The sequence below is a fragment of the Tenebrio molitor genome, chromosome 7 (assembly GCF_963966145.1).
Source record: "Tenebrio molitor chromosome 7, icTenMoli1.1, whole genome shotgun sequence".
Taxonomy (NCBI): Eukaryota; Metazoa; Arthropoda; class Insecta; order Coleoptera; family Tenebrionidae; genus Tenebrio; species Tenebrio molitor.
Genome location: NC_091052.1, coordinates 402,647 through 428,928, shown reverse-complemented (window position 1 = coordinate 428,928; position 26,282 = coordinate 402,647). Strand labels below are relative to the sequence as shown.

Sequence of the window (26,282 nt, the reverse complement as noted above, 5' to 3'; positions counted from 1 at the left end):
TATGGTATCAACAGGACGGAGCTCCACCTCATTATAATCGTAGATATTTACTCACTCCCTTCGACTTGTTTTATGGGGATATTTCAAAAGTAACTCTATGTAACAAAACCGAACAATATTGAGGACCTTAAGCAACGTATTCGAAAGGTGTTAGGCATGAAATTAGACAAATCATATCGGAAATGTTACAAAACGTAAGGGATTCATGTTACCATCGATTTGGAATTTATCAAGAAAGAAACGCTGCCCATTTTGAACATTTCTTGCATTAAATAATATTCAACTTATAAATTTGTTTTTTATTTTTTTTGCATGTAGCTTTTGAAAATACTCAGGAAACAAATAGTGCGTTGTATTCCTTGCGAAGTGACCTTTCAAACGAGGTGTTATTTCACATACCCTTACATTGAAAAAAAAAAAGTTAGGGGTGCTTGCGCACTCCCGGGAGGAGATATGCAAAAACCACATGCGCCAAAATGTGGGCAAGAAAAAACAAAAATTGATCTGTTTCGAGATTTTTTACAAAAATCGCCTATGTCCAAGTTATGAATTTTATTCCAGTTAAAGTTTCCACGCTGTATAATGAACCGCATGTTTTTTTTGTAAAATTTCACAACATTTAGACATTTTTTGCTTTTCGTTCATGAGAATTTGATCTTGCAAACTGAAAAAAACTTGATTGTTATATTGCACTTACCAGGGTTCAAGCGTCAAAAGTTTTATAGATAGATTGACGATATCAATAATTGAAAAAATTCCTTCAAGGTTTCCTCTAACGAAATATTCTTTAACTGCAGTTTGGTTATCCAACGAATCATCATCAAATACAACTGTGTGGCAAACATTAATCTACTTACCGAAGAAAATTATTCTAATCGTTTTAAAAAAATAAATTAAGTACATTTGATTTTTAAAACCTTTCTTAAATTCTGATAAATTTGTTATAAGTAGGTATAATACATTTTTGTAAGACACTAGTTTTTCATTGAAAACAAAATTTAAAGGCAAGTGTGTTTTGCTATTATTATACTCTAAATAATGTAAGAAGTCCCATGTCAAACATGATGGCGCTGATTCATGTGTAATTTCTAAATGTAATTTCATTAAAAATAAAAATTTTTAAGGTAATAAAAGTTTCGATTTGCAACAGAAATGAAAAGTGGAATCAAATAAAGTAGTTTTAAATGTTCCTACTTTACATTTTTTAAGTCGTTACCATAAATGTCCATTAGTTCATATTTTTGCCGTAGGACTTCTTAAGGTACTATATCTTTAGAAGGTAGCGCCATTCCGCTCCACAATTTTTTGACTGGAAATTAAAAGAGATGGCATTATCGATAAATCCTGTGAGTGTGACAAAGATAGAATCTGTCTGACTCGATACAAACATCCCTTAAAATTGTGTATACTTCTATCTTTGTCACACTTACGGGATTTACCAATAATGCCATCTCTTTTAATTTCCAGTCAAAAAATTGTGGAGCGGAATGGCGCTACCTTCTAAAGATATAGTACCTTAGGACTTCTTACATAATTCAGACAATAGTACTATGGCGGACAATAAATTTAGGCCGGCCTGTCATTGGCTTGACATCAAAATGTGAAGCTGGCATTATGTTCAACTAACCCCATTTTCGATTTTTGTCATTCTTGTCATCGTGACAGCGATAATCAAAATTAAAATTGGGAAAAGAAGCGTGCACCAGAGAGCAGTGCTACTACAAATCAGTTATGCTTTTTGAAATGTCAGAAATTTGCCGCCCTAAATTTATTGTCCCCCATAGTACCTACTAAGGGGGTCATTCACGAAACTCGGTAAGGCTCGATAAGGCCTTGCAAATTCAAAACCATGACAACCGACATTGTTGAAGCATTGTATTTGCCGTTTCGTTAACGATTTGCAAAGTTTCGTGAATCTCCCCCTAAGTATCTATTTATAAACTTTTCACATTTATGAGTAGGTACCAGGCTTTCAATGTCCAAACCTTTATACTATTTTACTATTTGATTTTTACTTAATCTATTCATTCACTTTACACTATAAATAATGAATGCTGATGAAATAAAAAAATGCAAGTCCATCAATGTGTCCGTCTACTCTACATCCGACTATAATATGTACAGTGATGAAGTAACGCACAAAATTCATAAAACGCACAGTATTAATTTTTGAAAAAAATGCAAAAACACGTCAAGCAGTTTTTTAAATTCTGCGTCTTTTAACGTATGTAGAAAAAAATGGGTCAAATTTGTCAAAGTTATGACTGTGGTTATGACGTCATTAACATTTTTTCCAAATGGCGAGCTTATTTTTCTGGATTATAAAAATCTAGTTTAAGTAGGGATTACATAAAAAAAATAAGCAAATTAATAAAAAACGAAATAAACTTGATTTTAATAATAACTAATAAATAAATTAAACAATACTTTAAAGCAAGAATTTACTCTAAAAACTGTTTGACGAATTTTTCAGCAACTGCTGCGGCTGGGATAGAGTTTATAAATCCAGTTCGAATAATAATGTGAAAGATCGATTTACAGGTTTCTGCTCTCTGAAATCATCGATTAGGGTTATGATTCTATGGGATTACGCAGCCGCTACAGAATATCGATTGTTGTGATGTGTATTGTCTATAGATCAGAGTAGGCTTTAATTCTTACGATCGATAATGTTCTAAAAATAAGTTGTACATTCGGTGGCCTTCCCATAAAAACACCAAAGGTAATTTTTAGTATGATCACGTAGAAAAAAAATGTTCACAATATTTTATTTTAACATTATTTTAAATAGGTATGGATTTGACGACATTGAAGATAGAAGCAATGAATCCACTCTTGAAATTAAAATGTAGCGCGTGTAATAGCTGTTTGTCGTATTTTCCAATTTACTTGTCTGGGGACAAGGAAAATATCTGTAGCCGCTGCATCAATTCACTGCCCCAAGGAAGTTGTTTTCGCAATGAAATTTATGAAACGTTAGCTCAGTTTGTACAGTTTCCCTGTCTCTACAAAAATGAGGGATGCTCAAAGGAATTTTTTCCTAAAGACATTCCACACCATGAAGAAAATTGTAAGTTTAGAACTATAAAGTGCCCTACGAGTCATTTTTCTTTATGTACTTGGCAAGGAGCACGACCCACATACTTACATCACTGTCAAGATAAACATTTTGATTTAATGTTGAAAAACTCTGAGTTTCAATTTGATTTATCTCAATCTCATCACTATGATAATCTGTTGGAATATAATGACACCATGTTCATTGTAAGTCAGAAATTTTATTCAATCAACAAATTATTGGAATTTTCAATGTACAATTTTGAAGGTGAGATTAATATCAAACAGTTTTCGTGTGAGTTGAGTTTTAGCACAAAGAACAGAAATGTCACAGTTAAATGTTGCACAAGTACATTCAATGAAAGGAAAATTACAGAAATTTATCTTGACTCTTTAAAAGATCGTGACAATACCTCTTCAACTGTAGTTGGAAAAATTAGTTTAGAGAAAACTTTCCAAGATATCCAGTCGAATCCAGAAGAACGAGTCCATGATGAATTGTTGTCCCAGTTGAAGTGTTCTACCTGTTTCGAGTATGTATTGCCCCCAATTTATCAGGACGTTCAAAGTGTTCCTGGTCTAGAACCTCCACTAAGTTGCTTATATTGTAAAGGACAGACAAATAGTATTTTCGGTAGAACTGATAAAAAAGGAATTCGAAATTTTAACTTGGATAAAATTGCAAATCTTTTAAACTATCCATGCAGATACAAAAAAAGTGGCTGTTCCTTCATATCTAAACCTCCAAGAATGAAAATGCATCAAGAATTTTGTCTTTATGGCATACACACGTGTCCAGTCAGCGAATTCATTGGCTGCGTGTGGTCTGGGACAGGAAAAGACACGTCAAGTCACATACATAGTTGCCATTCCTCCATCATTTTAAATTCACCTCAAGTTACTGAACGTATGCAGCTGCTGAAATTCGCCAGTCAAGTTACAACAACTCCTGTAATAACCTGCTACATTATCGCATTCGCAGACCATTTTTTTCGTTTGACTTTTGGTGAAAGTAGCAATTATTATTACTGGACTGTGCAGATGATTGGACCATTCCAGGACGGCTTCATGTTTGAAATCGAAATAATTGACCAACAAAAGAAACGCAGAGGGCTGGTGATGAGGCAACATTGTACCATGCTGACAAAGAAGGATCAACTTTTTAAATCAAAAAATTGTTCTTTTCATAAAGAACAAGTTCAAGATTTGATGCTTAACCAAAATTTGACGTTTAATGTTCGTGTTTATAAGTAGTTTATTAATCTTGTTAATAAAGTTACCTAATAAAACTAAAAATATACTTCTCTGCAATGTAAGGTTATTTGTCATCAATTTTCGAAAATTCCTTTAAATGCGTTGTCGATTCATCATACGAGTGCGCGACACAAACGTATGTGATAAAGTGGTCACCGATTCCTCATGCTTTCCAAAAAACGAACTTTTGATGACGAGAATTTTGAAGATTGTATTCTGAATAGTTCAACAGAAGTATCTTTAAGAATGCTAATACAATTTTAGAGAAAACATTGCGGACTGTACCATAACAAAAAAAGGTAAAAAGGACAAGTCACCAAGTGAATTCAGAACCAGTAGGTTGTAGATACGTTTTGAAACTGTTCAAAGAATTTATGCAATTGTTCACATTCACGCAAGCGTGTCGGAATAAATTTGTTCCCTACGTTATAGATGCCGACAGAAAATGGAGATCCAAAATAATGTACGAATCGAGTACGACAAAGAAAATGTACTTTTAACAAAATCCAATAACATGCAAGCGGAAATATTTAAATTTTTAGTGTCAGGTGGATAATTAAGAGTTGGGTAGGTGAGAAAATAAAACAAGTAGAATGTTTAATGTGGTCTATTCATTATTACATCATATCATCCAATGCAGATCTGAAGTAGAAATATTATTATAAATGCAGACATACACTAAACCTAGTTAGTGGCAAACAACTTTGACAAATTGATCACAAGTCCTACTGGAAACATTGTTTATTTTTTTTTTTTTGAATACACGATACACCGATCTAGATGGAATGATAAGGACATTAGCAAAAATTTAAACATGAAAAGATTAATCAAAAGAAACGTCAAGTATGGGTGTATCTGTAAACTTATAGGTAAACGTTAAAGAAAAAGTTAACCCTTTTAAAAATTTACAATTGGCCGGAATCGGCGACGACAACTTTTTTCGACGTTTTGCCCGATTGAGAGCCTAAAGCTTCGATTTTTTTAACAACGTCCATGCCCTCGACGATGGTACCGAACACTACGTGTCTGTTATCCAACCAGGATGTTTTCACGGTGGTGATGAAGAACTGGGATCCGTTGGTATCGGGACCGGCGTTCGCCATCGACAGAACCCCGAAACCGGTATGCTTCAGGGTGAAGTTTTCATCCGCGAACTTGTTGCCATAGATGGACTTACCGCCGGTACCATTGTGATTGGTAAAGTCACCCCCTTGGCACATGAAATTCGGAATGACGCGGTGGAATGTGGAACCCTTGTATCCGAAGCCGTGCTCTCCGGTACAGAGAGCGCGGAAGTTTTCGGCTGTTTTAGGAACCACGTCACTTCGTAACTGCAACCATACAACGATTTAATGAAAAACATGTGGACATTCATTTCCGGATGACAAGTTACGACAAATCGTGACAAATTAGTCTTGTTTGCAAACACCGCAATGAAAAATTTGTTTGGAATTACTAAATATGTATCTAAATTACATTCTTATGAAAGCATGACTTTCATAAATATTTATTGCAGGTGACTTCACGAACACTTATATGGCTCGCCACGTCATTTCAGACACAAATAACAAAAATTTCACACAAAGACTACAAATCTTGCACCTATTGACACGCCTACGATAACTTTTTGTTAAATTGTTTTGACGTGAACTTCACTTTTTTGTTAATTACAAAGTTAAAATCTTTCACTTTGCAGTGTTCTAATTATATTCAAAAAGTTCAACCTGAGCAAGTAATTTAGCACAATAATACGTTTAGAACTTCTCAATGTTGTTTCTTATAAATAGATCTTGCGCGACGTAATACATAAAAAATTTTGTTTAATCAAACCGATTCCATTCTTATCTATTTTTTACCGAGGTTTAATTCAAGATGTTTTTCTGCTGATAGTTCATTACATCAATAGTATAAATATGCGGAAAAATGATGGTCTTTGCAGCCCTTGTTTGTAGAAATAGTGGTTCAAGTCGGAAAAGCATTTGTTTCATTTAATATGTATTACGACAATTTTTGTTAGAACAATAGTAGATATTGTTGCATTTCTAGTTAAAACTTATTAACTTTTTAAAAAGAATAGGAATTTTCAAGTTGAATTAGAAGTAAAGGCGTAATATGTGATTTGTTTATGAATAATATTTCATTATTGAAATTCATATTCATTAACTGGAATTAATCAATCATGACTGTGTTCAGCGGAACAAAAATTCATCCTCTGCTTAAAAAAACTTCCATAATAATCGGAGGCAAAAAATTCTTCAAAACGATACTCGGATAATTAAACAAAATCTTTGATTATAATAGAAAAATATTCAACATTCTCATGCTGAAATTAAATTACATTTTACATTTGTGTTCCAAGAAACTATAATTAACTGTGAAGTATGAACTAAAAACTGGCGTATGAAACATTGGGAATTGATAACCCGGAGTGAAATTTAATGTGATTTCACAGGATTCGTCCTCGGAAACATTTGAGATTCTTTATCTCATTTAACTTTACGTGGACTGCACACTTTGTTCCGTAAGAGATAGAGTCGTACCGAATTGTCAATGTGTCAGATAGAGACAACTATTATTTGAAACCGATAGCCACAAACAGTTAATAAAACCCCTCATTACAACATATCGCTCATTGAAAAAATTATACTTTTCAAAGTTAACTATTAGTCATTGAGAACGATTGTTTCGTATAACATTAACGTAGCTCTTCCATTAAATTCCGTTTGGTTATTACTATATGAAAAGTATGCGATCGTGTCATCGTAACCGAGCGGTATACGAGTGTGCAAGATAATTTTACGAACTGGAGGAGCTAATCAATTTCACACGTCGGAAAATTCCAAATTACACAGTGAACGAGGAGGCGGCGACACGCACGCCTCCATCCTTTCGCAACCCCGTCTATTGTCACAAAAATGCTATTTCCATGCCACGAGTCTCGTCTAATTGTCCAAAATAAGGCACGAACATTTATAACAAAAATCTCTGTAGGGGGGAAAGAGGGGACGCCTAACATACGCCTAGATCCACGAACGACCGCCGCCGATTGGAATAGCCGCTGGTACAAGTTGGAAAACGAGCGGAAATTGCTTGATTGTCTTAAAAGATTATAATGACAAAGGTTAAGGTCAGGGAGTGGAATTTTCCCTGAAGGAAAACGGTTACCGGTAACCGGCATCGGTGACTTGCAAACAAGCATGGTGGATGTCAGACCGCCGCCTGAATTGCTATTTATAACGTTAAAAACACGTGCTCGCTGCTTACCTCGATAATAATCCTGCCGAGGGGTTGATTATCGGCAGTCATGTCGAAAAATACTCTTGGGAGACCCATTTTCTTGGATAAATGCCTTGCAACAAGCGAAGACGATAACAGCGGACTTAACGTGCACTGGACCGCGAATGCGCTTTTACACGACGAGGAGAGAGAACCGGCTCGGCGAAAAAGAACGAAGAAGGCCATGTTGACGGAATTACTGCGTCAGTCAACGCCACAACTGTTGCAATCAAATCATCGACCAATTTCCGGGACGAAAGTGTCTGTTTACCGCTATAACTTGAAAAATTTTAATTGTGATTTTGGATGACTGCCCACGATGGTTCGTTTAATTTTTTCCGCCATTCGTACTTTATTGTTGTTAATGAAACCGATCATTGTCATTAAAAAATTACAGAGGTGGAATTAGGTGAAGAATTTTTCTGCAGTGTCCTTCCTGTCGTAACAGACAGGCGCCTTCACAAGCTGCGTCGTAAAATTAATCGATTGTTTGAAAAAGCTGAAAATCAAATAACAGAGTGGAACAGAGTGACTAACAGGAAAAAAAAACAACAGAGAACAGACAAAACCTTTTCGGAAAAAATAAAAATAAAGTACCTAGTGCTATTTATATGTATTTAAATTATTCCAATTTCCAATACCTGCAAGAACCGGTCACAGTTATTCTATACATCTCTTAATATTTATGCCTTAACAAAATTAAGTAATTTGTATTGAATAAATGAATACAAAAAATAATTTGAATCATTCTGTGGATCATTCACAGAAATATTTATATCAATTTCCACTAACACTCAATATCTATATTGTTTAAGCGACAACTATTGCTGGCAATTCCATTGTTAATAAAAATTTATGTAATCCTTACTATTGTTGATTTTTTAAATGTAACAAGAATACCTGTTCTTTTTTATGACAGTTTCAATAATGATATATGTAGTTGGATTTGATAGGACTTATTTGTTGACCCTTTAAATAGAGCGCCATAACTGGTGGACCAATCAACTGGAAGAATTCCCTGTGCGCAATGCGTACCGAATCAGAATCGAGCGTTGAAATCTGTCGTTCTCGTTGTCGTCATTGCCGTCGAGAAAAGAGAAAAGTGGTAAATATAATGGCGAAAATTATGTCACGAACATGATACATTGTATACAAACACAAGTAAAATAGTTTTACAAGTATAAACCAGTTATTAGCAACAATTTAACGGATAAGTTAAATTTTTTGTTACTTATGATAAGAGAAGGGAACCTAAGGAATCCTAAAAAAAATAATTTATTTGGAAGTGCAAAGTGAATGATTTTCATTATCGATTTGTTAATTTTGATTATTCAAAATGAGCAACATTGGTCAGTTTAACAATAAAAATCCGCCATGGGGAAGGACCAATAATTCTCCAAACATTGTGAACCAACCGAACCCTTTACAACAACAAATCATGAACCAAAGTGCCCTGAATAACATGAATACGTCCGGTATGGTGCAGTTTCAACAGCAACACCAACAGCAGGTGTTCCAAAATGCCATGGGCCTCCAACAACAGAATCTTGGCATAGGGCTCCAACAAATGGCCAACAATGCCATGGGGGCTGCAGGTGAGTGACAATAACTTCTACTTAAAATCGTTGGTAGTCAATATCCGGCACATGAAAGTCGTTTTACAGAAGTGAAACGCGTGATACTGATTAGGATAGACCCATCTCGATTATCATCTATTTACCTTGATCCACTTTTCTTTTTCATAACAATAGTCAGTGTCAGAAGTTTGTAACGTGATTGTTAAAATTTTTGAAGGGGGTGGCCTTTGTTTCGTTTTGGGGGTAAAGTTGAATATTTCGCAGGTTTGGGGTCTCAGCTGGCATCCAATCAAATTTTCCAACAAGTCGGCGCCGTCAGCTATCCGAACCCGCGCGGTTTGAATCCGACTGCCTTTCAAACTCAGAACATCTCGGCCGTACCCCCGGTCCAAAACAATTCTAATGTGGGGACAAAACAAAGAGTGTTCACTGGAACTGTGACCAAAGTGCACGATAATTTCGGTTTCGTAGACGAAGACGTCTTTTTTCAAGTAAATGCTTGTGTCAAGGGTTCGAATCCGATGGTGGGCGATAGAGTTTTGGTCGAAGCTTCTTATAATCCTACTATGCCTTTTAAGTGGAACGCTACCCGAATTCAAGTTCTTCCAATGGCAAATCAGCCTTCAACTAGACATTCAAATAATTCAAAAAATTATAATAATTCTAATTCGAACACGTACAACGCTGTGCCGCCTCCTACCGACAATTCCAACGGGAATTTTGGTCGCAATAACCAGAGGCCCAAAGCGGCGTTGGGCAGAGGACGCGAGAGGTCTAGAGATAGGGAAAGGGACGAGGATGAGATCGAGAGGAAGAGACGGAGAGAAGAACGCATCAGAGAGAGAGAAAAAGAAGAGAAAAAGTCGCCGTTGCGGAGACGGTCCAGGTCACCTAAGTCAAGGCGTAGGTCTCGGATTGTGCCACGCTACATGGTGCAGATTCCTAAAATCGCACTAGATCTGTATGTTCATTAAGATGTACAAGGTAATACTCTAACGATTCAAAAATTACAGATCTGAGGCGGACGTTCTGGAAATACGCCGTAGATACTCGAATCTTTACATACCGTCAGATTTCTTTTACACTCATTTCCGTTGGGTCGACGCCTTTCCTCCAGACAAACCGTTCACGATGAACAAACCGTGTGTTTTTCACATCATGAATAAAGAAGTGGATCCGGTTGTCGAGAACGACGCCGTTCTCGAACCACCGGACGCCGATTACCTTTTTTCGGCCAAGGTATTCGTATTATTAAATTGTTATAGTGTAATCAATTAATCAAATGTTTCAGGTCATGCTGATGAGCATGTCAGGCTTAGATGAACTATACCAAAAATGTTGTGCCATGGCTGAAGATAAAGATAAGAGGGACAGAGAAAGCGAAGAAAGAGATTTTGTCCATCCTGCAAGATTACTAAACTTTTTAGTAGGGTTGCGCGGTAAGAACGAGACAATGGCCATTGGAGGACCGTGGAGTCCGTCTTTGGATGGCGAGAACCCTGAAAAGGATCCGTCAGTCTTGATTAAAACAGCTATTCGTACCTGCAAAGCTCTCACTGGAATTGACCTGTCAAGTTGTACACAATGGTTAGTTTGAATTGTTAAAAAGCAATTTTTCACGAGCTTGAAGCTTTATAAATATTTGGAAGTTAAAGTACAATAGTGTAATATAATCTTGAAAGGTAATTTTTTCGTACAATCCGAACTCGAATTGCCTCAACACAATTGCATTTCAAGTGTTTTCTCTCTAGTTGTGGGCCGTAATTTGGAAATAATGTAATGAGGCATCTAATGTCATTTATTAATGTCAGCTTCCATACACCTTACTGCAACATGTTACATTTTTGGAAAAGTATCTTTCAAAAGTGTAGTTTAGACATGGTTTAAAATTTGAAAAGTCCACCGCATTTGTTTTTAAAATGTGGCGGATTTTAAAAACGAGTAAAAAAAAAGAAGCTTCCAGGGGTGACATTAGAGCTATTTCAAGGTTTTTGTCATGTCATCTGAGGTTCATCACTTTGAGATATTCCTCTTTTCTTTTCTGAATTTTCCCTTAAAAGGTATAGAAAACGCAAACGCAGAAAGAATTTTGGTATGATCGAATTAGGACTGTTGACGTTTTTTGATTTTTTTGTCCAGGTCCACGTTACAAAGTAATGTTCAGAAAGGCAAGTCGGTAAAATGTTCTGGCCGACGAAAATTCAAATTCGAGTTCTAAATTTAGTTTGTGTGCGTTTGTCGAGGTGTTGCTGTAGGGTGGTGCGCATTGATAGGTGCCCCATTGCGGTAATACAGTATGTCCCTCGCCCGTTATCTATCTCAGTATGTAGCATAAGCATGCCGTTGATAACGTTGCATAATTGTCGGCGGCGCTGTTGTCGGCAGGGAGCCGACCCGAAGTTGCAAAGGTGTGCTTAAATCGTGTTTGGTAGCTAAGGCTAGTAGCACCTGCTCACTCGTTTATATTCCATTAGGTACCGGTTCGTGGAGCTGTATTACCGGCGCAGCGAATCGACCCACAAGGGCAGGGCAGTACCGGCGCGGGTCGAAACCGTGGTGCTCTTTCTACCAGATGTTTGGAGTTGCGTGCCTACCCGTCTGGAGTGGGACGGCCTCCACCAGAACTACAGGAAACAGCTGGAACGCAGGCTGAAAGCCGACCTGGAAGGCGGCGACGACACCCCACCAGCTGACGAAAAGGCATCACTTTTGTTAAATCTATGTATAAAAAAACAATAGGCTAGGTATACGCTGTGCTGTGGGCTGGGCCAGTCTGCACTCTCTACCACCAACAATGTTTTATGGAATGGCCTAACTCCACCACCCACCTCCACCGCTCTTATGGTGACTGATTGATGATCGGAGAACGAGTGTGAACGAGCGAATGTGATGTGCGATTGATGCGTGCGTCGTCCACGATCACGACTCACTAACTAATACGGTTTTTCCCGTGTTTAGGAAGAAGAACCGCCCAGCGACAAGCTCGAACCAACGCACTACTCCCAGTTGGACCCCAAGACGATGGTCGTCAGCGCCTTGCGGAACGAACTGAAGGCCAGAAATGTCAATTCGAAAGGGTTAAAATCACAGCTGGTGGCCAGACTTGCCAAAGCTCTTAAAGTCGAAGCCGAGAAAGCTGAAGATCCGTCGAAAGAAGTACAGCAAGATGTGGATTTCGACATGAGCGCTGATGAGAAGAAAATCGAGGTAGGCTTATCAGACGCAGAGTTAAACGAAACCTCAAATCGTTTTGAGCAGGCAGAAGAGAAGAAATTGGACGAAAAAGAAAGAGCTTTGTTGGAGAAACGTTATACTTTACCGGAACAACAACATATTTTGGTGCATCCGTCGCGTACTGCCAAATCTGGCAAATTCGACTGCACCACGATGTCTTTGTCTCTTCTCTTAGATTATAGACCAGAAGATACCAAAGAACATTCTTTCGAGGTCTCATTGTTTGCTGAATTGTTCAACGAAATGTTAATGAGAGATTTCGGTTTTAACATTTATCGCGCCCTTTACGAACTACCAGACAAAATTAAAGACGATAAAAAGAAAAGAGATGACGACAAAAAGGGTAACGATGCGAATGATAAAAAGAGTAATGATGACATCAAGATTAAGAAAGATGACGACAAGAAAAAGGACGACGACAGAAAGGAAGAAAAAGAATTGGACAATAAAGACAAGGAGAAAAAGGTAGAGGACAGTATTAAAGAGGAAAAACGAGAAAAAAAGGACGAGTTGGAAAAGAAAAAGGAACAGAAAAGGGACGACAAGAAATCGGACGAAAGCGAAGATGATGACGATTACGACGACGAAGAAGGAAAGGACAAGAAAAAGGATAAGGAGAAGAAGAAGAAAGAGCGAGTAAAGATGTATACCAAAGATAAACATTTGTTATTGTCTTTCATTTATTTTGATCAAACTCACTGCGGCTACATTTTCGATAAAGATATTGAAGATTTGTTATACACTTTAGGGTTAAATTTGTCAAGAGCGCAAATTAGAAAACTCGTCGGTAAAGTGGTCACTAGAGATTCTTTACATTATCGTAAGTTAACGGACAAACCGAAAGATAGTAACGAATTCATCGTGATTGATGATTCAGAGAAAGAAATAAATTTGCACGATTTAGCCGTCGGCAATAAAAAATTGTTGCCGATTTTTGTCGGAGAAGAAGGTATTTCGAAAAAAATTAAAATAAATGGAACAGGAAGCGAGGAGACGCCAAGTTCAGACGATGGTAAGTTTAATGAAAAGAAAAAGCAGTGACTGAATTGAGTTTGATTAATAGGTTTGGTAACATTCAGGGGCGCCTTGGTTGACGTCGGTAAATTAATGTCGCAGTTGGAACGCAGCGAAAAGGCTCGTCTTGAGACTGAAACTCGAATGGTTACTTTGAAAAATGAGAACAATAAGTTGTCAGAAAAATACAACAAATCAAATACCACCATAAAGCATTTAAATTCTGACTTGAAGGAGTACAAAGAAAAATTACGAATCACGGAACATTCTCTAAGTAGAGTGACCGTAAGTATGCGAATGGGAACGAGAAACATTTTATTCAGTCTGTCGATTTAGGCTTATTCAAAATTGTATCAAACGACGTTGGTCGAGATACGGGAAAAGATCGATCCAGTTTTGAAGAGCACCTCGACCAATAAAGAAGAACAAGCTACTGTGAAAAAAGAAGCTGAAGAGGATAAGAAACATGATGAACCCAAAACGAGATGGGAAAAAGAAGTAAAGCAAGAAGAGGTGTTAGAACTAGAGACAATTGAAGTGAAGAAGGAGCTGTAGGGTGTGTTTTTTTAAATGCTTTTAAATCATACGCGGAAGTTATATAAACGAAGCACCTGATCGTATAAGATAAAATAAAGTGAAGTTGTCGTAATTTTTTCTGAATGTCGTTTTTACCATGGAACTGTTAGTTTTTTTAGACGTAGAGTTAAAAAAACGGTTACGTTTGATATAACAGTTTATTTTTATAGCCTGCTAAAGGTGCCTAAAAATAATTCACAGGTGAGAAATCATCAAATTTCAAGTACGTCGATTATTTTCTCTTTTACCCGTGTTGCGTTGTCACGTCTCGGCGTCATTCGTCATCTTTTCGCATCAGGTTTTGCTCTTTTACCTGCAATTTAATAAAATATACTAAATGTTTAAAGTATGAGTTACTAAATTGACATTAGGTAGAACTCTGGATACTGGTTCTCATTTTTGATTAACATCTACACAGTGCTGGATTACGATCAGAAGCAGGTAAAGTGTAAAAGATACATTATCTTTCATTTAAATAACCTTTTAATAAATCTGCAAAATATTTGCGTTAATTACAAACTAGAAGTACCTAACAAAATACAGTACAAAATGGATTAACACTTAACAATTAATACAGTACACACAAGAAGTCGTCATATTGCGATTTTCATACTACATTATGTGTAAAGGTACATACAGTCTTAGAGACACTAATGACTACATGGTTTTGGACGTGTCATGTGAACAATGTCAGCTGAAATAATAAGTTGGATGCAAATACCTCCAGAAACTGCGACTTTCAGGTTGCGCATTGGCGGCTTGCGTACTATTCAAATTCTCAACGTCGCCATCACATTGAGGTGGTGCTTTTAATGGTGTAGTTCCTTCAGAAGGTTTAATTTTATAATGGGCTTCGTATATCGTATTGTCGGTGATGTCATCTTCGAAATAATCCCATTGATATTGGTATCTGTTATTGTCGTGGTCGATTATATTGCAAATGCGACACAGACCCGAATCTTGACAATATTTTCTATATTTCCGCGAAGCTTCTCTTAACCGCTCCAAAAAATCGGGCATAGCTTTCATTGCCACCCAAGTTGTAACCGAAGCGGGTATGTTTACTCCAGGATTATCAAAGTAAGTCAAGCTAAACTCTATACCGGGTTTGTTTAGTTCAGTGTATGGTTTAATGACCATGTACGACCAGTAGTCTTCAATTCTGTATTTGGTTTGTTCTTTGGGGCAACTGGGGTGTTTCGTCGATTTGCTAACTAAGAATAGAGTTTTGCTTTTATAGTCTACGAGATAGCGTCGATTGAACACGTAGTCTCTATTCGCAAAAAGTGCCTACAAATGAAAATATTTTTCATCAATAAGACATATAATCAATTTGGTTTGTATGATTTAGGAAAGAGACTGCTGCTACCGATAGAAACGCTTCAATGGCTGATGTTTGGTGGACTCAGCCCAGAAAAATAGAATTGAAATGATTTACTTAAATTTGCAAATACAAATTTTCCGTCCTTTGAGATTTTTATTCAAACCACTCCACTTTACAGTATGTTATTGAAATGCGTTAAGAAAATTTAAACGGTGATAGAACTCATAAAAACAAATTATTTTTCTATTTACCATTTTTTCGAAAAATTTTTCTAAACCCAGATGAAATTTTAATTAGTTTGATCGTAAATTCTAGTATGTAACCCGCCAATGTCTCCGGCGCGTACATTAAAAGCGAAAGAAGATAAAAACTTAGATAGTCAAGCAAAAACCAATTCTTTATTCGTAGTAAGTGAGAGTGATATTGAAGTTACGCACCACACTTGATCAAGGGCACTAACCTTTAAATTAAATGTTCGAAATGACGCCCTCCGTAATCGAAGCACGCTCTTGTGTGCCCTTCGAGCCACAGAAGTTTGAGTTCTCATCAACATGTCAGAATTTTATCGAACTGCCTCGATGTCAACTGGAGTCTCATACACAATCTGTTTTAAATGGTCCCATAAAAAAGTCACAAGGGTTTAAGTCCGGTGAACGAGCTGGCGATAAAACTGGTCAATTACGACCTATTGAAGAAGCCATTGACAAAATGCAATTCGACGTGGTGGATTTTAAGTGTTGGACGCGTTGAAGATGATATTGATAAGGATGTAATCCTTGTTCGTGCAGCGTTCTCCAAATTGTAAAACTGGAAACGTCAATTCGTAATGCAAGTCGTCGGCAACTAACATTCGGTTCTTCGTCAACAGGACAGGACAGGACTAAAAGTACCAAAATCCCTTAAATGCTGGACAGCATTCACAAAGATACGTGGACAGGGAACTTGGCGACCGGGAAATCTCTTCATGTACCTACATACAAACGCCTGGTTGCATCAGCATTTGATAACGTTTCCCCGTAGATGAGCACAAAGTCTGTTAACTCCGGATTAGTGTACTGCACCATTTTTAACGATAATTACGCGAAATTCACTTTCTAATAAATTGTAAACACCGCCGCATGCAGGTGAAGGACGTGACTAAATTGTGTCAGTAAGTTTTTGCAAGACCTATTCGCCTGGGTTTTTGCCGTATTTACTTTTTTTGCGTTAACGTTTTTCGTATGAAGCCGTTCTTTCACCGTCCCATCCATAAACGACTTAATGACACGGAATATGGTGAAAATAAATTCGAGCATAAATTTGAGTTTTCGAAAAAATGGTAAAAGAAAAGTAACTTGTTTTGATGAGTTCTATTAAATTTTTCTAACGCATTTCATTAACACGCTGTATGCAATGAATGCTAGAAAATCCTTACCAGAGTCAAATACGTTGGTGAACCAGAATGTTAATTGACTAAATGTTTGAACTCTCACTCATGATTTTTAAGTTGTAGGATTTTTTTCTGCAATACATACCGGCCACAACATTTCCCAGTAGACAATGTCGCTGTGTGATGCAGGATCAGGGTCAGTTTCCACAACATTTAACGCTACAGCAGTAGTGTCCCACTGTCTTCGATAGTTGATGTCAATTTGAACATTCAAAAAGTCTTCTGCTGACACATCAGAATAGGACCCATAAACTTTATATTCGTAATTTCCTGAGCTGTGCAATCTTCTCCACACAACCAGATCATTTTTTTCTATGAACACTTTCCAATCGTCATAAGAGCTCATTAGAGGTTTCTCCGCGTTATCACCAGGCTTTTGGCATTGGCAGATTCTTGAGTTTTTTGTACAACTGTTGCATAAAGTCTTTTCTTTGAGAGTGTATACATAGTCTAATTCCTTCTTGTGTTTTCTAATTTCACTTTCAGGAATCCGGTTGGCTCGCCAATCATAGGCGGCGAGTCCCAACGCTCCTATTACAAAGTTACGTCCTTTAACACTGAGCCGGTTTCTCATTTGTTTGATGAACTCTCGCAGTGCTCTTTCCTCCCACAGTTTTGAGTACAAACAAAACATCTGTTGGCCTCTACGGAGTCGTTGAGCTAGTACACATTCGCATTGGTGAGCCCATACTCGCAGTACGCTGGAGGACTGATCTTTCAGAGATCGCGGCACAGCCGTGAACTTTTCCTTCAGTGCTCCAAAGAGTTTGCTGTTTTTAAGAATCAGTTCTACTCGTTCTTTGACGTTTTGTACATTTTTCAGCGTCGAAACGTGACGAATCATGAAACTAAACCTGTAACACTGTTCGCTAATGTTCTTGTTTTCTAAAAGCAAAATTTTGAGGTTAGGATAATTCGGGAAAGGTTGGGATAGTTTCCGGCGGTACATACTCGTGCCGGCAAGGAATTGTCAGTAGTTCTTACAAGTTAGTAGTTTATTAAACGATGTGAATGGAATTATTTCGAAAAATCCGGCAATGGAATACTAAAATTTTGACATTTTCACAACGTAAAGGTTTTGACGTGACGCGATACCACTGCTCGTGCTCGAGCTCACCGTTTGTCTTAAATAAATGTGATAACTCGGTAAACAACGAGATACGTGAAGGTTATGCCGAAAATGTGAGGTAAGTACAAATTAGATTTTATTATATGATCAACATGCATGCTCCAAAAATAGAACACCGGTAATAAATAAGGCAAGAGTAGAGGACAGGCCAGGTGTCAGAATTTTGGGTTAGTTTACATTTCAATGGACTTTTTATTGATTGTACTAAGAATGCCTAGTTAATTATTCATTAAAAAAATTTAAACATATAAAAGCATGGTTGTATTTCAATAAAGAAATCTGTAAAGGAAGAATTTACTAATCGCCACATAGAGGGCTCGTGATCGGAATTGACAGATATAGTACATTGGGTAGACATAACACTCGTCGAAACGGTCGAAATTCGCATACCACGAGAGAAAAAAAAATGTTATAAAAACGAGTCAAAGAGAAGCGACGTCGACATACGACACGAGTCATGACGTCATTGTGGCACGCTTTACACAGAGATGTATTTAGAGTCATTATGGCCCGGTTTCTGGAAACATTTTATTTGGCCAGTTAGTTAAATCTCCGATAAATACAAAAATCATGTAATGTGATTGGTCACTTTCTAGCGTTTCTATCGCAACGCTTGATTTAACCGGCCGTTAAGTTATTGGACCGTTCTAGAAACCGGGCATTAGAGTTGGATTTTTTTGTAAAGAAGCCATGTCGTCATCGCAGTTGCGCGAGAATTGTTATGACGTCACTTATGTATCCCCGCCAGTGGCGTAGCGTATATAACGGGTGTTTTTTTAAATTTGGCGTCGAAGTAGGCGTTGAACCGTAGTTGAACTGTCGATTGTGTTGAACGCACTGTACAGGTTACGGATCACGGATCAGCTGTTTAAATCTTACGCTTTTACACGAGTGGTGCGACATCAATCGACTCTCCAACGCCTACTTTGACGCCAAATTTAAAAAAACACCCTTTATATTGAAAATCCGATCTTATTTGAGGTTTTCTTTTGGTCACGTGTTTTCACAGATAATGCTAATCATACAATATGTTGGAAAAGTAAAATAGGAATTAAAATAAATTTCTAAACTGTCAGATAGAATAGTGTCAAAAAAATGACAATAAAGCTTCAACTACATCGAATTTTTCAAAACTGACAGAAATTTGGTGTCCTACTTTTTTTGCCCGCAAGAGTACATACTATGATTCAAGAATGGAAAGTTAGACTGTCTGCAATTAGAAAAACAATCAATACGAAAAAAAAGCTGAGATCGCGAGACAACTTCAATAATTGTTTTCAATGGACTCTAATGATTCAGCTGTTTGTGTGCATGTACCGGGTGATCAGGAAGGACTGTTTAAGTTGGCACTACAATTAAGAAATTTTTTTAATTCGGTTAGTTATAACACTGCAACTGGATATGTTTTGTTGGTTTATTTGACAAATATCTGATATAGGTACAGCATTAACAACGACAAGCCACCAACAACCGGAAGTTACTCCTGTTATACGATTTAAAATACGATCCAGTGTTACCAACTTAAACAGTCCTTCTTGATCACCCCGTATTTGCATAACGCCAGAGTGAAATAATGACAGGCTGCGGCACTTTTTTAACGCTTTTTAATTTTTTCGCTATTACCATAAACAGATATTTTACACACTAAAAATAGTGAGTGAAATATAGTAGTTTTTTTGAGAGCCTTAGAAGAAAATATTGATTATATTTTACTTACTTTCATTGTCATTTTCAATACTTTACTTTTAGTTTTGCTTTGGTTATGAACTGACTCGCCATTAACGGCACATTTCATGGCAACAAATAGTATCAACAACAATTGACGGAAAAACTCGTTAACAAAGAATACCTAGATGTACCTCTCTTCTTTGGAAAATCAATCCTTTCTGAGACGATTTCTAACAAGGTGATGATGGATCCTTTTTAATCATGTTCTGCCAAAAATTTCCTTTAAACTAAATTATAGTATCAATATGGTGGGATATGAACGGAATTATTTATAATGAATTTTTAAATTCAAACAGAGACCATCATCGCTAAAGAAATGAATTAGTGGGAAGATTTATGGAAAAACTGTAGCAGAAACGTTCATATTTCATGAACAAATAGGAAGTTTTAAAAAAATCAAGGAATTTGAACGAAAAATACTGGCTCATCTTCGAAAATTTCTAGATGATAACGTTTTTACCTCAAAAATATGATTAATACTCGTACATTGTCATAATATTTATTTGTTCTTCGTTTTTTCAATTGTCTTGTTAAAACCTAAACTATTCATGGAATGAATTAATATTTTTCTAAATATTAAAGAAACACCAGCACCAGGTTTGTATTTCCAATCGTTACAATGTCAAGTAGGTAGCTTCGTTGCGGTCCAACCTAAGTTAGCTCAACACTTCCAGAGTTGTCTTTTTAGGTAATCGTGGTTGCGCTTGGAATGATTGTTTGGCGTTTTTGAGGAGTTTACAATGAAAATTCCCCAATCTATATTCGCCGTTGTGAATTTAAATAGAACTTGATCCGACACGATTTTGCGCGAAGCGGAGAAACCGTTGATGAACAATAATTGTCTCATTCGTGTCACATAAAAGTTTTGGTTTACTTTGAACAAAAGGATATTTTAAAGCATTTAATCCAGTGAACGAAATTTTCTCGCTTCCTAAAAATATCGAATTTATGTGAACAATTTTTAAAATAACCCTTCCAAACATGTACACAGACGAAGGTAAACACTATCATTTTCCTGCCGGTTATTTAGGAATAACCGCACTCAGCTGCATTTAAATGTTATTTTAACGCAAAACGCTTGGCTAAATGTAGCAGTAAGTTTTCTTTGCGTATCATCAGCACATTACCCTTTAAAATGTTACGGAACTTGGAATCGATTTATGGAGATAATTCATCATTCATTTTTGTCGGTTGGTCATTTTATATTTATGTAGGGACCAATCGTGCTTCATTTTTCTGTTCAAGTTGCATCGGAACTGATAAGTTTCTTTAAAGATGCTCGTTTCGCTCATTCGACACAAGGCTTATTTATTGTCAAAGGAAACCTTATCTGTAAATTTGCAATCTGCTGACTGATAACCTCATCGCAAACATCTAGCAGTAAATACTACAACAGTTCTAGATTAACCACCAGGAAGACAGCGTTACCGGTAATGGCGTCGAATATCCCAAAAATTGTAATTATAGGAGCGGGTGCTGCTGGAATAGCGGCTGCAACTCGTCTTCTCGAAAACGGAATGAACGATCTAATTGTATTGGAAGCCGAAAATCGCATCGGTGGTCGTATTCATTCAGTGGAGTTCGATGGTAGCACAGTGGATCTTGGAGGTCAATGGTGTCACGGTCAAAAAGGCAACATCGTATACGATCTGGTCAAAGATTTAGACTTGCTAAGCTCATCGCACAATAACTACACGGATTTTACATTTTATTCATCCGACGGAAGTGTTGTTGACAGATCAGTTACAGATCGATTACTCGAAATCTTAGATGAAGTGGCCGATGATGAAGAAGCGGCCAGGAAGGCTAAAGGAACTTACGGGGATTACGTCACAAATGAGTAAGCAACTGGCTGTTTTTTAATAACACAATCGAAAGAAACGACTGGCATTGATGAAATTTTAGGTACAGAAAACGAGTATCTCGATTATTTGGAGATAACGAACAGATAAGACATATGTCCGAACCTTTGTTGAACTGGTTCCATAAATTGATGATAAATTTAGATCCGGCGGACAGTTGGTTTGAACTTTCTTCGGCAGGACCTTTTTACTACAAGGAATGCGAAGGTGATTTGTACTTGCAGTGGAGAAATAAGGGGTTTAAGACGATTCTTGACGTTCTAATGGTACCATTTGCATTGAATTCCTGCAAAATTTCCTACAAAACCCGTTTTTCAGAAAAAAGTACCTGACATAACCAAACAGTTGCCACTAGACGGTAAAATATTTTTGAATAAGGAAGTCAACCGAATACTGTGGGATTCAAAAATTGTAAACGGTGGCGGCGTTACAGTCGATTGCTCCGACGGTTCGTCGTACAACTGTGATCACGTGATTATAACTGTGTCTTTGGGTGTTTTGAAAAATCTGTCGAAAACTTTCATACCTGAGTTGCCTTTCGCAAAACAGAAAGCTATAGAAGTTATGGCTATCGGCAACGTGAAAAAAATTCTTTTAAAATTTCCAACGCAATGGTGGCCTGATCACGTAAAGGGTTTCAGTTTGATCTGGAACGAAGAGGACAGGAAAAATCTAGTGGACGAATTTCCATACGGACCTTGTGAAGATGGAAGATCGTGGCTCGAGGATGTTTTTGGTTTTTATGTGGTAGACAGTCATCCGAAAATATTGTTATGCTGGGTAGTCGGGAAAATGATCGAACGAATAGAACAATTATCTGACGATGTGGTTGTTGATGGCTGTATATTTTTACTAAAAAAATTTTTAGGACAAAAATACAACATTTCCCAACCAGATGCAGTATTAAGGTGAGTCTAAAAGTCTGATAGAAATACATTAACAATATTTTGTAGGTCTAAATGGAAGACCAACCCCCATTTCAATGGCTGTTACACTTACCAGTGTTTAGAAGCCGACAAAGTTAACATTTCTGCTCGAGATTTGGCAAGTCCTGTTGTTAATAGTAGTAGTAGACAGGTTCTCTTATTTGCAGGAGAAGCCACTCATGCTAACTACTTCTCAACGGTACATGGAGCTATTGAAACTGGGTATAGAGAAGCCGAAAGGATTTCAAAAATTTACAAGTACGTAAGGCTACAGTGCCATTCCGTGGTAGTACCTTTAAATTTTTTTACTGCATGAGTAGCTTGTTAATGATTGCTGGGCTTCTATCTAATTAACTTGTATCTTCTCGCTTTTATATTCAAATAGAAAGTGATGGTTCTTTGAACAGTTGTTTACAGCGCAAATGGTACAATAACTGAAAAGACCAAAATAATATTTTAATCATTTAATGCCTTGACGAGAAGGTAAGTTGTAAGTTTGTATCAGTAGATTTTTCTCTGCAGAAGACGGAAATAAACTGTAATATTTCAGGTATGCTTGATATCTACAATTTTGATTAAATTTAATGTAAAATGAGTAAAGAAATGTTAAATAATTTTGTGTATATCAAATTTTTCTTTAAAGATACTACTATTACGTCGTATTTGTTAAGCAATGAGTAATTGATTTTTTAATATTCTAGGTCCGCTGTGAAAAATTGAAAAATACCAAGAGGTAGTTGTTTTTACAGTTTTGTAATTCAATGTTATTAATTAATCAAGAGCTTTTTATGTAAAAAATATAATGAAAGGAAAATTATAATGCTTTTTATATAAATTACGATACGCCGTAAACAATAGTAATTAATTCACAATGAGACGAGAACATTTGGTTACAAAGCTTGTTATCTGCAAACGCTGCGGTGGCTTCCATCACACACGCTTCACATCCCTAGTTATTTGACCTGTTTGGTTTGAACATATTGATTTTTTTATGGCAGCATGTGTTAGTAGTTGTAAAATTTTAACATACATAACTTTTTTCAATTTGTCAGCCAACAGGTGCCGCTAGCAAGATAATAAAAAAAAATAAAAATATAGAAAACGAGATGTATAAAGACCGTTTCTTCTGTATACTTTTCTAGCGCTTACGGATTTGCTGTATAACGAACAATACACTCTCTTACGGTACAGTTGTTAAATAAAGTGTACATCCGTTCTCAAAATAATACAATTTTATCTGTTTCATTTTTTGTTGGTCGAATTCCACTCATGGTTTCAACGTACGTACATAATTATGTCGGAAGTGTTGTATTTTTTAAGCATATTACTTAATAGTTTAGTACCAATGGTGAATTAGAAGTTTTTAAGAATGCTCTATTTATCATTCGTATTTAAAAGTAGCTAGTTTCCTGGTTTGAATCAAAATCCTTCAAATTTGAAGCGATTTGCTATAACCGACCAATACGTCGACTATGAAATAACTTTTTTTGTGTAGTTGCTTACAGAAATTGAAGTCTTTGTTGTTTCGCTGTAAGATTTGTATTTTCAGCGTAAGTTTATATCGTTTGGTGCCTGCTCTAGCTTCCTAATTGTTAGCCTCCCTTTTGAATACTACAGCGCATGTATCCGAGTAAATTAAATTAACATTTTGGTGTTGTTTAGCGACTTGCTTGATCTTTCTCCTTAACCAGTCAAGTAAGCAACCGCGGCATCTCCGAAAATCCAGCAACTTAACTCCGTATTGTTGTAGGTCCGCGAAGTTAATTCGTCGTAAAGTGGTAATTATAGGAGCAGGAATGGCTGGCTTAGGAGCCGCTACGACTCTCCATAAACTGGGTTGTACCGATTTCGTGGTGTTAGAAGCTCAATGTAGGGCTGGAGGGCGCGTACATACTTTAGAATTGGACGATAATATACTCGAATTGGGTGCCCAGTGGATCCACGGCAGAGAAAATCCATTATATGAACTGGCTCTCCAGCATGATCTCCTGTCCGAAATAACGTCCGAGGAAGGATTGGGTCTCTATGTTAGAGATAATGGGGAAATTATTGATGAGGATGTAGTTAAGAGAGTGGATTTCGAAGTCGGGAAAATTCTCAGCGAATGTGAGGAGTTTGTCGGCGCTGCCGATTATCCGAAATCAGTCGGCGAATATATGTCGGCGAGATTTACGGAATATTTAAATAAATGCGATGATCCCGACGACATGAAGGAGATTAAACTGGAATTATTTGATTGGCACGTTCGATTTCAAGTTATCGATAATTCCTGTTTGAATTTAAAACATCTCTCAGCTAAAGGATGGGGAGAATATGTCTGTGCAGACGACAAGGCTCACATTAACTTAAAATGCGGTTACAGCGAGTTGGTTAGAATTTTAGTTGATGATTTACCGAAAGGCTCCCTTTTACTTTCGACGCCTGTTAAAGAAATTCGACGCTCTACCGTCTCCGACGAGACGAACAAAATTATTTGTAATAACGGATCGATAATTACCTGCGATCATGTAATCGTTACCCCGTCATTAGGAGTTTTGAAACGTTTGAAAATAACTCCTCCGCTGCCACCGGGAATGTCTGAAAATATCGAACATTTGGGTTTTCACGGAGTCGGTAAAATATTTTTGATATTTGACCACAAATGGTGGGATGTTGATGGATTCCAATTTGTTTGGGGCAGGAAGTACGCTTTGACTTATGAAAGTCGTTGGATAAGATATATTACTGGTTTTGATCCGGTTTTACACGGGCCAACAGCCCTAGTAGGTTGGGTCGGAGGTGAAGGAGTGAAACTTATGGAAGGTTTAAGCGATGAGGATGTCAGAACTCACTGTATGATCTTATTCAGAAGATTTATTCGTGATCGAATTATACCTGATCCTGTGAAAGTTATAAGGTGAGTTTTGTTTGGTGCACTCGACTAAGAGAATGAGGTTTATTTGAGTTTTGATGATAAACAAAGTACGGTCGTATTTTCTACGGCAGAAAAGCAACAGCAGGGGAATAAAATTAATTATTTATTAAGGGAGATGCTTTTATCGTTTATGGATCTGTCGATACGATTCAACTAAATATTTGATTCGAACCAAATTCCATCTGTATTGTTAAGGTTATTACCATTTTTTGCCTTATTTAAGTAACCTTTTCTTTAACATGCTGCGATAAGTTTTTTTTAAATGTGCTTAGTAAATTAGGATCTGTATAATCTGCTCATTGTTTTTTTTTTTTAGAACGACTTGGTTTTCAAATCCTTGGGTTTTGGGAGGGTACAGCCATATTACTCCAGACTGCGACCGCTTGAATTTAGGAATGCATCAACTCTCGGAGCCCATATTTGTCGATGGTAAACCACGATTACTAATAGCAGGAGAAGCAGCACATTCTTCGCACTATTCGACGACACACGGGGCATATGAATCAGGCAAAGAACAAGCGGAATTATTAGCAGAGTACATGATGAAGAATTCCAAATTGTAAATTGAAACGTGCAATAAAATTGATTCAGTATGCGGCGTAGTTTTTTCTCATCGATGATCTAGTTTCCATCAAATTATTGCCACCAGATTAACTAACAAACGGTTATTACAGATAATGAATTGCGTAACAAGGCAAGCCTAATAAATAGTTTCCACTCGTGTCGCTGCCAGTAATCAGTTATTAGGGCTAATCCGTGCAAATTTAGTGGTTTTTATTATCTAGATAATAAAGTCGTATACTCTGGTATACAAATACCAAGAGAATAATGATACAATAAATTATTGTTAGCCGTTTTTCCCTTTTTTCTAATCTTTAATAACCACTCAATAATAAATTCTTTAAATGTGAAAGGACTCGACAAAAGAAGAGGAACAGGGTTGACATGAGTTGCAACTAAAGAGTGGAGGTGTTCGGAACTT

At 36.9% G+C, this 26,282-nt stretch overlaps 5 protein-coding genes across 12 annotated transcripts; 3 read left to right on the top strand and 2 right to left on the bottom strand.

Annotated features, from left to right (window-relative positions):
* The first annotated feature begins 2,565 nt into the window (after positions 1-2,565).
* Positions 2,566-5,068, top strand: LOC138135424 (uncharacterized). Its single transcript, XM_069054149.1, has 2 exons — positions 2,566-2,722; positions 2,792-5,068. Exon 2 carries the CDS (start codon positions 2,794-2,796, stop codon positions 4,309-4,311), a length of 1,518 nt encoding a protein of 505 aa, XP_068910250.1. The 5' UTR covers positions 2,566-2,722; positions 2,792-2,793; the 3' UTR covers positions 4,312-5,068.
* Positions 4,904-7,788, bottom strand: LOC138135427 (peptidyl-prolyl cis-trans isomerase-like). The gene is made up of 2 exons (XM_069054153.1): positions 7,576-7,788; positions 4,904-5,642 (listed from the first exon to the last, which is right to left on the bottom strand). The coding sequence occupies exons 1-2, from the start codon at positions 7,771-7,773 to the stop codon at positions 5,217-5,219; spliced, it is 624 nt and encodes a 207-aa protein (XP_068910254.1). The 5' UTR covers positions 7,774-7,788; the 3' UTR covers positions 4,904-5,216.
* An 838-nt stretch (positions 7,789-8,626) lies between these two features.
* On the top strand, positions 8,627-14,072 carry LOC138135421 (cell division cycle and apoptosis regulator protein 1-like). Of its 3 annotated transcripts, none has more exons than XM_069054146.1 (9): positions 8,627-9,182; positions 9,429-9,688; positions 9,743-10,125; positions 10,178-10,403; positions 10,456-10,751; positions 11,639-11,864; positions 12,123-13,410; positions 13,462-13,697; positions 13,749-14,072. In XM_069054146.1, the coding sequence occupies exons 1-9, from the start codon at positions 8,924-8,926 to the stop codon at positions 13,965-13,967; spliced, it is 3,393 nt and encodes a 1,130-aa protein (XP_068910247.1). In that variant the 5' UTR covers positions 8,627-8,923; the 3' UTR covers positions 13,968-14,072. The 3 variants fall into 3 exon arrangements, with proteins under 3 accessions (XP_068910247.1, XP_068910245.1, XP_068910246.1); XM_069054145.1 differs by having other exon boundaries at positions 8,628-9,182; positions 9,429-10,125; positions 12,123-12,371; positions 12,423-13,410; XM_069054144.1 differs by having other exon boundaries at positions 9,429-10,125.
* Positions 14,073-14,127: 55 nt separating this feature from the next.
* On the bottom strand, positions 14,128-17,690 carry LOC138135425 (stAR-related lipid transfer protein 7, mitochondrial-like). 5 transcript variants are annotated; one of them, XR_011160978.1, is made up of 5 exons: positions 16,827-17,690; positions 14,710-15,278; positions 14,355-14,480; positions 14,237-14,301; positions 14,128-14,172 (listed from the first exon to the last, which is right to left on the bottom strand). XR_011160978.1 is itself a non-coding variant. In XM_069054151.1 (3 exons), the coding sequence occupies exons 1-3, from the start codon at positions 17,688-17,690 to the stop codon at positions 14,298-14,300; spliced, it is 1,437 nt and encodes a 478-aa protein (XP_068910252.1). In that variant the 3' UTR covers positions 14,128-14,297. The 5 variants fall into 5 exon arrangements, 2 of the variants coding, with proteins under 2 accessions (XP_068910252.1, XP_068910251.1); XR_011160977.1 differs by having other exon boundaries at positions 14,128-14,301; XR_011160980.1 differs by lacking the exon at positions 14,355-14,480.
* A 62-nt stretch (positions 17,691-17,752) lies between these two features.
* On the top strand, positions 17,753-25,895 carry LOC138135422 (uncharacterized). Of its 2 annotated transcripts, none has more exons than XM_069054148.1 (7): positions 17,753-17,928; positions 21,001-21,438; positions 21,504-21,726; positions 21,779-22,368; positions 22,414-22,644; positions 24,137-25,282; positions 25,617-25,895. In XM_069054148.1, exons 1-7 carry the CDS (start codon positions 17,753-17,755, stop codon positions 25,861-25,863), a joined length of 3,051 nt encoding a protein of 1,016 aa, XP_068910249.1. In that variant the 3' UTR covers positions 25,864-25,895. The 2 variants fall into 2 exon arrangements, with proteins under 2 accessions (XP_068910249.1, XP_068910248.1); XM_069054147.1 differs by having other exon boundaries at positions 20,995-21,438.
* Positions 25,896-26,282: the final 387 nt, after the last annotated feature.

Bases quoted from the DNA above. Each gene is read 5' to 3' on its own strand.
- LOC138135424 (XM_069054149.1), top strand. From the start codon at position 2,794: ATGGATTTGACGACATTGAAGATAGAAGCAATGAATCCACTCTTGAAA.
- LOC138135427 (XM_069054153.1), bottom strand. From the start codon at position 7,773: ATGGCCTTCTTCGTTCTTTTTCGCCGAGCCGGTTCTCTCTCCTCGTCG. The intron at 5,643-7,575 runs GTAAGCAGCGAG...GTATGGTTGCAG, and splicing joins TCGGCAGGATTATTATCGAG to TTACGAAGTGACGTGGTTCC.
- LOC138135421 (XM_069054144.1), top strand. From the start codon at position 8,924: ATGAGCAACATTGGTCAGTTTAACAATAAAAATCCGCCATGGGGAAGG. The intron at 9,183-9,428 runs GTGAGTGACAAT...AATATTTCGCAG, and splicing joins CAATGCCATGGGGGCTGCAG to GTTTGGGGTCTCAGCTGGCA. The intron at 10,404-10,455 runs GTATTCGTATTA...CAAATGTTTCAG, and splicing joins ATTACCTTTTTTCGGCCAAG to GTCATGCTGATGAGCATGTC.
- LOC138135425 (XM_069054150.1), bottom strand. From the start codon at position 17,690: ATGTACCGCCGGAAACTATCCCAACCTTTCCCGAATTATCCTAACCTC. The intron at 15,279-16,826 runs GTATGTATTGCA...TTTCATTTGTAG, and splicing joins ACTGGGAAATGTTGTGGCCG to GCACTTTTTGCGAATAGAGA.
- LOC138135422 (XM_069054147.1), top strand. From the start codon at position 17,753: ATGGAATTATTTCGAAAAATCCGGCAATGGAATACTAAAATTTTGACA. The intron at 17,929-20,994 runs GTAAGTACAAAT...ATACTACAACAG, and splicing joins GGTTATGCCGAAAATGTGAG to TTCTAGATTAACCACCAGGA. The intron at 22,369-22,413 runs GTGAGTCTAAAA...AATATTTTGTAG, and splicing joins CAACCAGATGCAGTATTAAG to GTCTAAATGGAAGACCAACC.